Below are 16,413 nucleotides of genomic sequence, written 5' to 3'. Positions count from 1 at the left end.
TATAAATTACAGTGAAAAGTTGGAAATAAGATGAGGTAAAAGTAAAATTTGTATCACTGATGCAAGATTCAAACATTATATTTATGAAGAATTTCTAGTAATACAATGAAAATTTTAAATATGATGTTAAGAAAAAAAATGGTGTGAAGAGATGGAATTGTTAACTAGCCTTATTGGGTTAATATTTTTCCATATTTACATGTATCAAATCATGATATTGTACACCTTAAACTTATTTATGTTATATGTCAATAATATCCCAATAAAGCTGGTAAAACACACACATACACAAATATGGAACAAATATAATACCTAATGATAACTATCAATGTAGTATCAATTCTGCTATGTTTATAAGTTTTAAATATTCTATAATGATTAATAAAGCAATTACTTTAGTTATTGGAAGAGGAGAAAGACCACATCTTTTTAAAACTGTGGGACTGGTATTGAAATTTCTCTCCTATCTTATATTCTATAAGATGGCCTAGAAAGATTTATTAAAAACACATTTTACTTATTTATTTTTTATTTTTTAAATATGTTTTTATTGATTTTGTTAGACAGAAAGGAAGGGAGAGAGAGAAAAACATCGATGTGCAAGAGCTACATTGATTGGGTGCCTCCTACATGCCCCCTACTGGGGATCAAACCCACAACCTGGGCATGTGCCCTGACCAGGAATCGAACTGGACCTCTCAGACCATGGGTCGATGCTCAATTCACTGAGTCACACTGGCTAGGCTTAAAAATACATTTACAAAAAGAAATGTCATCAGGAAATCTTGTAATCTTTGCATTTCTTCAACCAGAAGCTCTGTGAATTCTACTTAGTCCAATCAAATTCATCTGTACTAAAGATTTCATAAAACAAATACACTGTGTTAATAGGCTACTTTTAGAATAGTCTTCATTAGTTAATAGCAAACAGCATTTGGGCAGGTAGAATATCTAGACTTTTTTTTTTTAATCCTCATCTGAGGACATTTTTGCATTTATCTTCAGATAGTGTGGGAGGGAGAGAGGGAGGAAGAGAGAGAGAGAGAAACATCAATGTGAGAGAGACACATTGACTGGTTGCCACCCACATGACCCCAGCTGGGGCCAGGGACAAACTGCAACTGAGTACGTGCCCTTAGTGGGAACTGAACCCGGGTCTCTCTGGTCTGTGGGCTGATGCTCTAACTGCTGAGCCAAACCAGCCAGGGTGACATTTTTAAGTTTGAAATATAATTTACAGTATCATAAAATTACCTGTTTTAAGTGTATGTGCAAATGACTTTCAGTAAATTTACAGTTATGCAAATTTTGTTTAAAAATGATATATATACATGAAAAATTATGTATTTATACTGATATTAAATTACAACTTCTTTTCCTTCTTAATCTCTTTAAAAGTATATGACTAAGCAAAATGATAACTGTCGTGCAGTGTTTATAACATATGTAGATTCTGTAATATACAATACTATAACAAAGAACATGGAAAGAGGATAAATTGGCCTATATAGTTTCAAGGTATCTACATTTGATTTGAAGTGAGACAACTTAATTTTAAGTAGACTCAAAATGTAATGATTTTTATCATAATCCTCATTGAAAGCACTAAAAATAATACAAAATAATAGAAGTAAAAGGCTAATAGATACATTAAAATAGAACTCGAATGTTTTTAAAATTCAAAAGAAAGTAGGAAAAGACAAGAGGAACAAAAAGAAAACAAATCATAAAATGGTAGACCTAAATTTAACCATATTAATAACATTTAAATGTTAATGAACTGTATACGTCAATTAAAAGGCAGAGATTATCAGAATGGATAAAAGAATAAGACCCAGCTACATGCTGCCTAAGAGAGACAGACTAACAACACGGACAGACTGAAAGCAACTAGATGGAAAGAGATATACCATGGAATCAGTGAGCATAAGACTGGATTGGCTACACCAACATTACATAAAATAGACATCAAGACAAAGAATATTACCAGAGAAAAAGAGTAACTTTTCATGATGATTAAAGGATCAGTTTATCAGGAAGACGTAACAAGCATACATATGTATTTGCTAATGATAAGACTAAAATCTCTGAAGAAAAGTTGATAGAATTAAAAGGGGATAGATAATTTAATAATCATACTTGGAAATTTAATACCCCTCTCTTGACAGTTGAGAGAAAAGACACACAAATCAGTAAAAATAATAAATTATCTGGACACCTAATTAATATTTAATAGAACAGTACACCCCAAAGTACAGAATATACAGTCTCTTTAGGTACACATACACATTCACCAAGATAGACTGTGTATTGGGCCATAAAACAAGTCTTGATAAATGTTAAAAAACTAAAATCACTCACAGTATGTTCTCTGATCACAATGGAACTAAATCAGATATCAAAAACAGTAAGATATGTAGGAACATCCCTAGTATTTGGAAGCTAAACAACACGCTACAAAATAATCAATGAATAAAAAGAAGAAATCACATGTTCAGAATCAGAAACTGCAATTTGCTTTTAAATGCATCAGACATAAGATGCACTGATGAGTGGAAGGTTCGAAAGATGGTCATATATATAAAATAAATCAAGTATAGCAAAATATTAATGGTAGAATCTGGTTGAAGGTATATGGGTATAACTGTAAAAACCTTTCTACTTTGCTGTATGTTTGAAAATTTTCATAGTAAAATGTTGGGGGGGGGTGTGAAATCTTTTGGTCAAATTAAAAATGGAGGTAATTTTTAAAAGCTCATATCATGTCAAAGAAAAAAATTCCTCTGTTGAGTGAAAGAAAGGTACTACATATTTGCTCTGATCAGTAAATTACCAGATTAGCTGGAAGGAGAGGCTGTTAGATAACTGTTCTCTATAAAAGCTCTAGTCAGCTGAATGTTACTTCTTGTCTTTAATAGCTCACTCTGTCCACAGCCTGGTCCACAGGTCTTGTTAGCTTATCATCCCTAAGAGTAAGTCCATCAGAGTTAACAAGTGTAGTGCAATTAATGTTGGGGAGAGGCTAAATTCACTTATTGAAATGAAAATAAAAGAGAAGGGGCTCTCTCAAAATTAAATCTTTATTTTTGAAAAAACAATCTAATCAACACAGAATAAATGCGAGAGTCCAATTTGAGGAGAGTTATGGCACTGATCCCTTGATTTAACTCTGGCTGAACATTTTATTTATTAAGACACAAAGTGGCCCTGGCCAGTGTGGCTCAGCTGGTTGAGCGTTGTCCCATGCACCAAGAGATCGCAGGTTCGATTCCTGGTCAGGGCACATGCCTGGGTTGCAGGCTCAATCCCCAGTAAGGGGCATGCAGGAGATAGCCAATCAATGTTTGTTTCTCTCTCTCTATAAAAATCAATAAAAACATATATATATTTTTAAAAAAGACACAAAGTGACCACCTCCACGATGTAAAATTTCTTAGAAATGCAAAGTTGTCTAGGACACTGATTCTTCTCAATAGAGTAGGGACAAAGCACAGGCATTGGAATGGGATAGACTTAAATCTGAATTCTGGTTCTAACTAAGTAACACTTGTGTCAGTTTCTCTGCAGTTCTCTGTATCTCAATATCTGATCTCTAAAATGGACATAATGAGTGCTGATAAAAAAATTAAATAAAATGATGACTATAAAGTACTCTCTTTCCTATCTAGAAACTTATTTAGGCACACACTGCCTTAATTCTGAGGAGGATAGAGCTATTCTATTCTTTTCACACATTCATGAAAATTAATCAAGAACCTCGAATGAGTGAAGTGAATAACTGTCCAATGGTCTCTTTATATTTCTTGTCAGAATGGCTTGGACAAAACCTGCCTCCTAGATTATATCTTGGCTCATCTGTTGGCTGGCTTATTCTATGGCTAGGTTCTCCTGGGCCCAGGCAGACTGCTAATTTAAGCTGAACTTATTGAGTGAGTCCTGAAAAGTCCATAGGATTCCTCCTAGATTTTCTTCAATAAGGGCCCACCCTAAACCCATCTGGCATAAGCTCGATTAAAATTGTAAACATAATGCTCTGAAATTTAATGAACAATAACCTCCTCAGTGGCTAAAAAATGTTATAAATGTTATATATTTTTTAAATGGCTGCCTTAAATTATTTTAGAAACAGATTCTAAATGCCTGCACATGTTGTTTGGTAAAATGTCTGAGGTCCTTTATTCCAGTTAAATAATAACAATGAACCTAATGCTGTATTCGCAGTGATTCAACATGTATCTTTCTTTCACACTACCTTTTTTTGATCCTCACAATGTCCTAGCCCACATGCCTCTCTTAATCCAGCAGTTGTGCCCTGGTTTATGTAGTTGGCTCCATATGAAAACCAGACTGAGGAATCCTTGCACTATTCACAGAATCAGACCAAATTCGTTCATTCCGGCCTGCTTTATGCTCTACTTCCTGACTTAATTCTCCTTCAGCCCAGTTTCCATCCCTATGATTACTCTATTTATAGGCTAATTTCACAACTTGGGATCTGTCAACAGTCCTCTTCTTTGGCTCTAATTTCTAGCTTTCCTTATTAACCGTGATTAGTACTTGCCCCCAGTGACTATGCTCCTCTAAGTCACGGTGGACAAATATTTTGCCAGGCCCAGGTGCTGGCTGCAGGTTCCAGAGGCCAGTACTTCCATACTGTATACATACCAGTCTAAACATTTACACCCTAAGTTTTCAATTCATTCACACTTAAGAACTACAAGAGGGCATTTCCAGAGCTAACAAACATGGCTGTCAGTTTCCTCCTATTTGTCCTGCAACCAATAATTCTTGGCATTCTCCTTTACCTCTGCCTTTGGCTCAGCTGCTTCATTAGAGGTATCAAGTTGTTCCTTGGCTTGGGCCATCTGAGTCATCAACCTGTCCATGTGGGACTGAATGTCTGCCAGTATCTCAGTCACATGAGCTGTGGCCATTGCTTCCTGGATGTCGACTAGATGAAGGGCCTTCTGCTCCTCATCAGCAATCACTTTCTGAACTTTCTTAAATTCCTGCTGTATAAACACCTTCATCTGGTCCCGAGTTACCTGTAGCACACAGACAAGTAAAAAGAGTAAGTTGGACACACAAAGAAATGGAAGGTTAGAGCTATTACAGTAAGTGCTAAGCAGCTACGCTAAAATACAAATCACGGTTCCTATCCAATCCTGAAGTTTTGGGAATATCCTCTAAATGATGTTCTCCTACTAATCTTTAATGAATTTTCTGCTAATCTTTTTGCCTCTTTCATTCTTTAGGAAGTAATTCTTTATCCTCCTTTTTAATTTTCCTTTTGTTCATTTTTATATCGGTAATGCATAATTACTTTTTAAAAATGTAACAGGTGAGTATATATACTAAAAAATGAAGTTCTCCTTCTGTCTCCATTCCTATACCATTTCCCTCCTTAGAGGGAAATTACTATTACAATTTGGTATGTATCCTTCCAACCATTTTTCTATGTTGCCAACATTTTTCTATGTGTGTATACACACACACACACTTTGTATACAAAAATACATAGTAATCATTTATATATATAAGCAATTATGTTGTTTTTATATAAATGGATCATAGTGAAGACATGGTTCTGTCTTCTTTTTCTATTAAAATACGTTAGTACCTACAGATCAACTTCATTTTTTGTACTATTTTTAGTATCTGATAAGAATATATATGGAGGCCAGTTTGGCTCAGCGATTAGAGCGTCAGCCTGCAGTCTAGAGAGACCCAGGTTCGGTTACCACTAAGGGTATGTACCTCTGTTGCAGTTTGTCCCCGGCTCCGGTTGGATTGTGTGGGTGGCAACCACTCGATGTGTCTCTTTCATATCGATGTTTCTCTCTCTCTCTCCCTCCCACTCTATCTGAACAAAAATATAGAAAAATGTCCTCGGGTGAGGATAAAAAAAAAAAGAAAGAATATACATATCTAATATATATATATAGATATTAGATATCTATATATATAGATATATATATCTATGTATTTATATATCTAAATGAATGGATTTTCCATTAAACATATATGATGAAATACATATTTATACATACGCACACACACATGCCCTTCTTAATGGAAATGCAGGATATTTTCAATTTTTTGCTATTACAAACAGCATATATCAGTGAAGATATTTGAATGTGCCTCTTAATATTTACATGTTTCTTTAGTGACCTTTGAAATCACTGAGTCAATTTATATGTACTCTTAAAAAAAACTCTGATACTGCCAAACTGCTCTCCAAAAACAATGCACCAATTACATTCCCATAACAATCTGTGAAAAGTATTTCCCTTATAGCTTCACCAATACAGGATAATACCAAGCCTTTACATTTTTACTTTCTGATGGGAGAAAATATATTTGTTTTATTTTGCAACGACTGTGCAGACCAAATAAATTATAACTGTAGGCTGTATTTGACTAGGGCATAAGAAAGGCAAACAAAATGAGAAACTACCAAAATAAGAACTTCTAAACTCCACTATCTTGCCAGCAAGTGCATTTATTGATGTTTCCTTATAACCATGTTCATTTTATGAGTATTTTTAAACAACTACATATCCTGAGTAGCTGAGGGAGGAAACAGGGAAGAGGTAGGAATGTAGACAAAAAGAGAATGGCCAATAGAGAATTTTAGAGATGAAAAAGAAAGTAGTTGTCATCTAAGTGAACCCCTTTCTTTTATAGATAAGGAAAAAGACAGATGCAAACTTGTAGAAGGTGCAGAGGACTCCAATCTTTTTGTTTCCAGTCTGTTGGTCTGTTCACCATAATAGTCTGTCAGAAGGAAAGTCAAACCAGGAGAACATAAGCAAGGAGACTGAGGAAGAGAACGACTAATAAGAGAGAATATCAAACCAGCTTTAATTGGTCTCTTAAAAACTGAAAGAGGCTCAATACTTTAAGCACCTTATGTAACAGTGCCAAAAGGATGTAAAAGCAAAATAAGGCCTGTATGACATGTATTTGCTCACACACCAAGTAACTAAGTGACACAGTCCTCAGGAATTAATATACTCTCTGCAGGTACTCTCCCTGGTGCTAAAGAAAACGGAAGGGGAGTGGTAAATGATATTAATGTCCCTACAAATTGTATATCAGATTGAGAACTGTGATTTGTGTTTATTTTTGTAATTCCTTTCTATTTTTAGTATGTGTATTTCAAGACCATTATGCTTTATGGTGATCATTTATCAATGGATTTCTAGCCTTAAAATAAATTAGGTTTAGCCCTGGCCGGTTTGGCTTAGCGGTTGGAGCGTTGGCCTGTGGACCAGAGAGTCCTGGGTTCGGTTCCTGTTAGAAGCACGTACCAAAAAAAAAAAAAAAAAGGTTTTTATAAGATCTAGAATCTTCTCTTAAAGACTAAACCAAGGAAGTTTGCGCTAAGGATGAATTTTTCTGCATGACTAAGAAACTCTCTTAACAGTTCCAAGTCACTAAAAATAAAGATTATAATAAAAACTGACTTGCAACCTATTTTACTAGATCTCACATAACATATGTGATTCAAAGTTAGGAAGTTGACATCATAGTCAAGAAAGGTGTGGGCCAAACTGCAGTAGGTGAATAAACTGTGGTTTTAAAACAACCAAAATTTCTGTTTCCCATTGCTTTACATAGGTTTTTCAACATGACATATTTTATTTTATACAGATCAAGCTACAAATGAGAATTTAAGGAGAATAATCCACTCTATAAAACTTATGCTTCTCCTTACTCCAGTTCTTTACTAATTCACAAATAGGTATTCTCCACCCTACTTCAAAACAGTAAGAATAAACTTCTCAGTCAAGGCATCCATTCTAATTCAGAGCCCAAAGAAGAGACTCCCTGAGGGGCTGGGCATATGGGCAGGTTGAGTATGCTGGTTCTCCAATGGCAGGAGTGAAGCAGCTTTAAAAAACCCCCTTCTGAGAATTTTATAGATGAAAGAGAAAGTAGCTGTCATCTAAGTGAACCCCTTTCTTTTATAGATAAGGAAAAAGACACAGCTACAAACTGTGTCCATTTCACCTCCTTGCCATCAAAACCCCATTCTGCTAAAAAGTTCATAGTTCTCCAAGAGCAGCAGGCCCTTCCCATTAGCACCTAAACCTAGGAGCCACTGACATCATTTCTGAGTAGATTTCTTAGGATTTCTTGTCTCTGTCCCCAAAGGTGAGGGTGAAAGACTCATACTCTTGACTATACTGCATGTGCTGCTTATATAAAAAAGAGAAAATTCTACATATGTAGAGAATAGAGAAGGCTGGATGTATCACAGAATGATGAAATTAGTAATGTAAAAGGTTCCCTTTATATATCACTATTAGAAATTGCCAAACCTTCCCTGGCCAATTTGGCCTAGCGGTAGAGCGTCGGCCCACGGACCAATGAGTCATGAGTTAGATTCCAGCCAAGGGCGCGTACCTTGGTTGCATGCAGTTTGTCCCTGGCCCTGGTTGGGCTTGTGCATGAGGCAACCAAATGATGTGTCCCTCTCACGTTGATGTTTCTCTCTCTCTCCCTTTCTCTCCTCTCACTCTGTCTGAAGATAAACTGAAAAATATCCTCGGGTGAGGATTAAAAAGAAAACTGCCAAATCTTTTAAAAGCCAGAGAACTTCCCCTTCCCTCACCCCAAAATATTAACACAAAACTCCAAAATGTAACACAGCCAAAAGTAGAGCTACTCTGGTTAAAAGAAAAATATCCCCTTCTTCCTTGAAGTAGCCTCCTAAGGCACTGGTAGTGGTCTCCAAGAAAATCTCACAGGAGGGACCTGGGTCCTCTCTACACAAATGAAACCTAAAAGGAGGTTTCTCCCTTTTGTCAACTGACTGGCCCTTAAGTTGGTGAAACCTTAAGGGCCGAGGTTACAAGCATATTGATATATATTTGTTATGGCTGCCATTAGGATGAAAAGCTATGTCATTACTTAATCATATTACATATTATAATTTGAAAAAAAATGATGGCTTATTTGCGAATGGTCAGAACTAATATTAAACATACGAATGTTTTCCTAAGAGCTGCATCCAACTCCCACATTGGATAGGTGGAAAAAGGCCCCAGAGAAGTGCAGCAATAAGTCAGGTTTAGAAACCAACCTCCCTCTGGCCAGTCCAGTGTACTTTCTGCCACAATGATCCCTTTCTGCCTGCTTCAGATTCTTCTAATTTATTTCTTCTTAATTGAGATGTTTCTTCAGTTAACAAGTCTGCTTCTGTTGTCATCTCCACTAGGATGTAATTCTCTACCACGTGAATCTTGGAATAAAGGATGTATGTGTGAAGAGTTAAGTCTCATCTCTTGGTATCTTCTATATGCTATTGTAGTTAATATTTCCAGGCTAGGCTGGACTCAGAGGCATGCAGACTGGCACTTTACACATACATAATTAAACACACAAAACCTTGAATGAAGAAGCTTGTACCAAAAACAACTCCATTCAATGTGCTTGACATGGCTGGAAGCCATTAACTCCTAGCTAGCTGGCCTTTAGGGAACCAAGGTTTTATTTACTTTTCTATTATAGGCAGATTACAAAACAACAGCATACCAGCTAGAAAGCATCATGAGCTTAAGAAAGATTTGTTCCAGAAAAGTGTTGATGACTGAGAAAGATGAACCAGAGCAGGAAGCTACACAAAAGAGAAGCATCAGAGTCCATATTGATTGAAAATTTCAAAAACACTTGTTCTCTAGCCCATATTTCCTGCAGGGTTGCCCAGTATTTACTTCAGGGGAGGGCCTTCCAAACCCGTGTGGTCCCAGTGGGGGCGGGCAAGGGAGGGTTTCATCAACAAGCAGGAAGACAGTTCTTTCTTGGTAGATGGCTAAATCACCTGTATTTTGTGTATGAGCGAAAAAGCCACTACTTGTACATAAAACAACTGCCCATTCCTAAGGATTGGAAAATTACCCAGCAGCCAGAAACACAGCCATGAACTACATTCCAGAACCAACATTGTCAGTGCTGCTAAACATTATCCTGACAAGCCGGGATTTTACAATGGGGTGTTGAGAAGGGCAGAGGAAAGGTTATTAAAGTGTATATTTAATCTCTTCCTTAAACCATTTTTCTTATCTTCATCAGAAGCCCTAGAGAGAAGCACTCATTTATATCCTCTTTCCTCCTTTCATCACCTCTATTTTGTTAACAGAGCACCATGGGATTTCTACCTCAGTTATCACGTAGTTACTTCAAGAAGCGACTCAAAGAAGTTGCTGTTGTTGTTATTTCTATTATACAAGACTAAAAATAATACAGCAAAATGTTGAAGAGTGGTTATCTCTGAGTGTATTTTTCTTTTTTTTTAATCTTTTTGTCTAAGTCTTCCATAATAATGTATAACACTTATTATTTCTTCAACAATAATTATTTTAAAAAATGTGGCTCAGCCCTGGCCAGGTGGCTCTGTTGGCTGAAGCATCATCTCATACACCAAAAGGCTGCAGGTTCAATTCCTGGCCAGGGCACATAGCTAGGATTTGGGTTCGATCCCCAGTTGGGGTGCAATTGGGAAGCAGCCAAGTGATATTTCTCTCTCACATCTATGTTTCTTCCCCCCCGCCTTCCATTTCTTAAAAAATAAAATCTTTAAAAACATATCCTCAGGTGAGAATTAAGAAAAAAAATGTGGCTCAAAGAAAAAGTTAATTCCTCAATAAAATATTAGAAAATCAAATCCAACAATGTATAAAAATAATTTATATACTAAGCCAACTGGGATTTATTACAGGTATGTAAAGCTGGTTCAACATTTGAAAATAAATTCATATAATCTATCATATTAACAGGCTAATGAGGAAAAATCACATGATCATATGCAAAAAAGCAGTTGACAACAACAATCTAACATCCATTAACAATAAAAACTCTCAGCAAACTAGGCATAGAGAACTTTCTTACCTTCATAAAAACCATCTACAAAAAAAATCCATAGATAACATCAAACTTAATGGTGAGAAACGAGAGTTCTCCTGCTAAGAGCAGAAATAAGGCAAGGATGTATCCTCTCACTACTCCTTTTCAACACTGTACTGAAAGTCCTACCTAATTAAATAAGACAAAAAAGAAAATAAAAGGTTTATAGATTGGAAAGGTAGAAATGAAACTGTCTTTATTCACAAATGACATGATTATCTTTGTGGAAAATCTGAAAGAATCGACCAAAAAAAAAAAAAATCCAACTCCTAGAATTAACAATTACAGCAAGGATGCCAGATACAAATTTAATAGAGTGTCCCCCTTATCCACAGGGTATACATTCCAAGACCTGTAGTGGATGCTTGAAACTGCAGACAGTCCTGAACCCTACATATACTGTTTTTTCCTATACATATATACCTATGGTAAAATTTCACTTATATATTAGGCACAATAAAAAGTTAACAATAACTAATAATAAAATAATATAAACAGAATGTACTGTAATACAAGCTATGTGAATGTGATTTCCCTCTCTATCTTTGATAACTGATCTGATAACCAAGACAGCTATCGGGCAAGTAGCGTATACAGCATGGGTACATTGAACAAAGGGATGATTCATGTCCCTAGCAGGATAGTGCAAGACTTCATTAATCAACTCAGAAAAGCAGACAATTTAAAACATGAATTGTTTATTTCTGGAATTATCCATTTAATATTTTTGGACCCTGGTTGACCACAGGTAACTAAAATATGTGGAAAGTGAAACTGCAGATAAGAGGGGAATACTGTATACAAAATATAATAACTTTCCTATATCTCAGCAATGAACAATTGGAATTTGATACTATGCTAATGATACCATACAAAAAATGAAATACTTAGGTAGAAATCCAACAAAATATGTACAAAATCTATATGAGAAAAACTACAAAATTCTAATTAAAGAAATCAAAGAAGAACTAAATTAATATAAAGATATTCCACATTCATGGATAGGAAGACTAAATATTGTTAAGATGTTAGTTCTTCCGAACTCAATCTATAGATTCATGCAACCTCTATCAGTAAGTTATTTTGTAGATATTGACAAAATAATTCTAAAGTTTATACAGAGAGGCAAAAGACCCAAAATGGTCAACATGATATTGAAAGAGAAGAACAAAACTGAAGAACAGATACTACTCGACTGCAAGACTTACCATAAAGCTACAGTAATTAAGGCAGTGTGGTACTGGTGAAATAACATATATATCAGTAGAATAGAACAGAGAGCCCAGTAATAGATCCACATAAATACAGTCAACTGATCTTGAACAAAGGAGCACAGGCAATACAACGGAGAAAAGAAGTCTTTTTAACACATGGTGCTGAAACGACTGGACATTCATAAGCAAAAAAAAAGAAAGAAAAAAATGAAACTAGCCACAGAACTTACATCTTTCACAAAAATTAACTCAAAATGGATCACAGACCTAAATGTAAAATGAAAAACTATAGAACTCCTAGTAGATAATAGAAGACAATTTAGATGACCTTGGGTATGACGATGACTTTTTAGGTACAATTCCAAAGGCACTATCCATGAAAGAGATAATAAGTTGGACTTCATTAAAATTAAAAATTTTCACTGTGAAAGGAACTGTTAAGATAATAAGAAAACAAGCCACAGAGTAGGAGAAAATATTTGCAAAAGACACATCAGATAAAGGACCTGAATCCAAAATATACAAAGAACTCTTAAAACTTAGCAATTAGAAAACAAGCAAATTTAAAAATGGGCAAAAGACCTGAACAGACATGGCACCAAAGAAGATATACAAATGGCAAATAGACATAGGGAAGACGCCTACCCCACCTAGGCCCTTTAACCTTGCTTGTGCCACTAATATGCACCAAAAAAACAAAAAAAAACAACAACAACTTCTAAGTCACAAAGAGCCTTTGTGTGATTTAAAGAAACTGTTTAGGATCTATATCCTACCTCTAACTGTTCCAATCCTACCTCCAACTTGTTCTAGGCCAGTTTTCTCTCCTTTTTCATCTCCACTTGGTCTTGAATTCTTGGCTTTTTAATCCTGACCTCAAACCTAACCTTTTGCCCTTCAGACTTGGGAACTACATGTGCCCCTCACTCCCTACTACTTGGTGTTTACACCTTACTTTATCTTATCTAGTCTTTGGATTGGCTTTAATTCCCAGAATAACATTCTCTCAGATAGGAACCCCATATTTCAGTCAGAACACTCCAGCCTTCCTCTATTTCTGCCAGAGTGCTTCTTCCCAAGACAATACACTTTGGTACATGAGCCTAAGTACTCTATTGTTCTTTAACAGCTTCACGCATACGACTCTATAATATGCTTCTTCTGAATCTCTTCCCTTTCATTGTGCCCCCCTCCACACACACAGACATAAATATACATGCAAACACATGTGTGGGCACACACAAATCAGAGGCTCAGAACCAGGTTTTCTAGAGGCTTTGTACTTGAAAGATCCTAATAAACACTTGAATTGAATCTATTAATCAGCTATGAAGTGGAAAGCAACTGTGTGCCCCCAGTCATCTGAGAGAGATGTAGTCCCAGCAGAATGACACACAGTCCTTAGTGTGAGAGATGGAATTCTAACCACTGGCTAAGGAATCACTGCCAAGCATCCTCTCCTCCCAAGGCTGCTTGTTCATGCTATCAGCTTCTATGACTTGATTGTCATGACAACTTGATGTGTAACCCAGTGTCATGGCACTGAACTGGATGCACCAGAGAACACTTCAACTGGATGCTGGGCTCATTCTGAATCAATACTACTGCTTGCTCTTAAGATGTTGTACTCTTTCCCTGACCCCAGGGTGGCAATAAAGAAAGCAATCACAAGCTTCTGAATATCACTTTTCCTGAGTGAACAGAAAAAAAATTCTGGGTAACTTTTCCTAGAGAAATGTGAAAGTAGAATAATGAGTCTCCAGAGAAACCCAGAACCTGTAACCAACAGGAATAAGTGAGAGCTTTTAATCCACCTTGTTTTCTTGCTTTCTTTTCACCTTAACCTGGGCATAAACTAGAAAGACAGCTTCTGCTTCAGGAATTATTGTGTAGGAAGTGGGAGGTGAAAACTGACACTGAAAGTTTCTGGGGGCAAATAAACAGAAATTATGCTATTTTAAGCATCCTTCAACTTGTATATACAGAGAAAGGCTATTTTATCTACTGAAGATTTAAAGTAGTTTTAAAATAAGACTCACTGCCTCCACTTCCAATCCATTCTCTACCCAAACACCTTCCCTATAAAGCCATAGCTATTTGTAAGCTATCAAAACCACAAAACCCAAATGACTGCCCACCACCAGAAACACTCAGAAAAGGGCACTGAGATGTAGGTCTCCTGTTCTCTGAATCTTTTTTGCTACAGAGAAATTGATAAAGCTCGTAGCTTGCTGTGGTAGAGAAGAGGTTTGAGTACTAATTGTCTCTGCCATGTTTCTGAAGATCAGGAATGTAAGAGTTTCTTCATTTGTAAAATAGAGGTAATAATATTGTTCTCATAGATATTTTTGTGACATTTACACAAAATAATAGTGGCAAGAACTTAGTACTCTCTGGGCACACAGGAACATCAGCAGGACTGATGCAGATAACCATAACCAGGAACATTTCTTGGGTGCTTCTCATATATTACCCACCGAGCTCTTACAGATACAGAGCCCCAGTGAGTCTTCTTGAAGAAAGACAGCTACACACTTGGGAGTGCAGATTCTAATTCCCCAAAGGAGCACAGGAAAGATGTTTTCACACATCCTAGGCATTGAAGAGTAAGGATGTCAATCACAAACTCCTTACCTCAATTTCAGTAAATGGCCACAATCTGTCAGGAAGAAATGGTTACCTTTTCTAGTTTGACAAAATCAGATATGGTCTACTTCACAGGAAATCTGGGTTGCATTCTGCTCCCGAGGACCTACACATAGTCTGCAGATACAGTCAGCTCCTCAACCTCACGATTTGCTTCTATCAGACAGCAGGTCCTTGAATAATGTCATTTCATCATAACATTGTTGAGATTCCATAGAAACTTAACTCTTGTTTATATCAAATAGCCTATGGTAAAACTGGTCTCGTTATATGTCATTTCACTAAAAGTTCCAGAACCTGTCAATGCATTAAGGGAGGACTTACTGTATTTTCTCTCTTTGGAAGACTGAAACCCTATTACACCCCCTTAAGCAATCTAATAATCTGCTTACCTATAGGGCTTGTTAACTAACCACAGTTGCTAAAATACTGTTCAGGCAACCAAATGCCATGATACCAATGACCATCCATATTTTCTCATCTCCTCTGTTTTCAGCGTGCCCATTAATAAAAATCTAATATAATTAGTCCTATTTTATAGATGAAACTGAAGGCTCAGACAAATCAAGCGATACAGAATATTAGTGCCATTATAAAGACTCACATCATTGCCCTGGCCGGTTTGGCTCAGCGGTTAGAGCATTGGCCTGTGATCCAGAGAGACCTGGGTTTGGTTCCTGCTAAGGGCACATACCTCAGTTGCAGTTTGTCCCCGGCCCTGGTTGGATCATATGGGTGGCAACCACTCGATGTGTCCCTTTCACGTCGATGTTTCTCTCTCCCTCTTTCCCTCCCACTGTATCTGAACAAAAAATGGAAAAATGTCCTTGGGTGAGGATTAAAAAAAAAAGCCCTGGCCGATTTGGCTCAGTGGTTGGAGTGTCAGCCTGTGGACCAGAGAGTCCTGGGTTTGGTTCCCACTAGGGGCACATACCAAAAAAAAAAAAAAAAAGACTCACATCTGACTCCAATGTCTATGCTCCTTCACCATAAAAGTAAAGAAAATCATGTCATACTCAAAATAATTTTTACCCTTGAAAGTCTGAACAAACTCTATATTGGTATTCTAGTCCCAAAACATCTACAGATAAGAAGTTAATAACTTCCTATAACTACTAATAATTCTATATAACAATCACAGAAAGGCAATTTATTGGTTTCATTAGCCCTATGGCCTTGGACAAGTCATTCAACCTCTGAAATCTTTGTTGGGGACTATAATGTCTAACTAACCAGGTTGAATTAGAAATTAAAGGAGTACCATCGAATCTATTTCACCTACTACAGAAGTAAACAAAAGCTGTTCAACAAGGGGATGGTTGGTCATCTATTGGATCACTGGGGTTAATGGAAGTTCTCTACATAGACACAGAGACCTGATAAATTTTGCCATTTGGCTAAATGCAGAATTAATCAGGTAAGAGGTGTGGTTCTCAAACTTTATATTTACAGTCAGCCCTCTGTATCTAGGGTTCTGCATCTGCAGATTCAACCAACCAGGGATCAAAAATATTAGGAAAAAATGTTATGTTGCTGCTGGTATGTACTATGTAGTTAGGTCTATGATGGCTGTGTCTGTACTGGATATGTACAAATTTTTTTTTGGTCATTATTCCCTAAAGAATACAAGCATACCTTA

The 16,413-nt window shown here is 36.5% G+C and overlaps 1 protein-coding gene across 1 annotated transcript in view; it reads right to left on the bottom strand.

Moving 5' to 3' along the window:
- Positions 1–16,413, bottom strand: part of TRIM44 (tripartite motif containing 44) — a 123,587-nt gene that overhangs the window by 68,993 nt on the left and 38,181 nt on the right. Inside the window, exon 3 of the mRNA XM_036259417.1 lies at positions 4,806–5,045. Coding sequence (XP_036115310.1) covers positions 4,806–5,045 — 240 coding nt within the window. The remainder of the gene's footprint in view (positions 1–4,805; positions 5,046–16,413) is intronic.

Source organism: Molossus molossus, unplaced genomic scaffold (genome assembly GCF_014108415.1).
Source record: "Molossus molossus isolate mMolMol1 unplaced genomic scaffold, mMolMol1.p scaffold_m16_p_13, whole genome shotgun sequence".
NCBI classification, from domain to species: Eukaryota; Metazoa; Chordata; class Mammalia; order Chiroptera; family Molossidae; genus Molossus; species Molossus molossus.
Note: the sequence above shows the minus strand (reverse complement) of the source record. Positions and strands in the feature narration are given on the sequence as shown.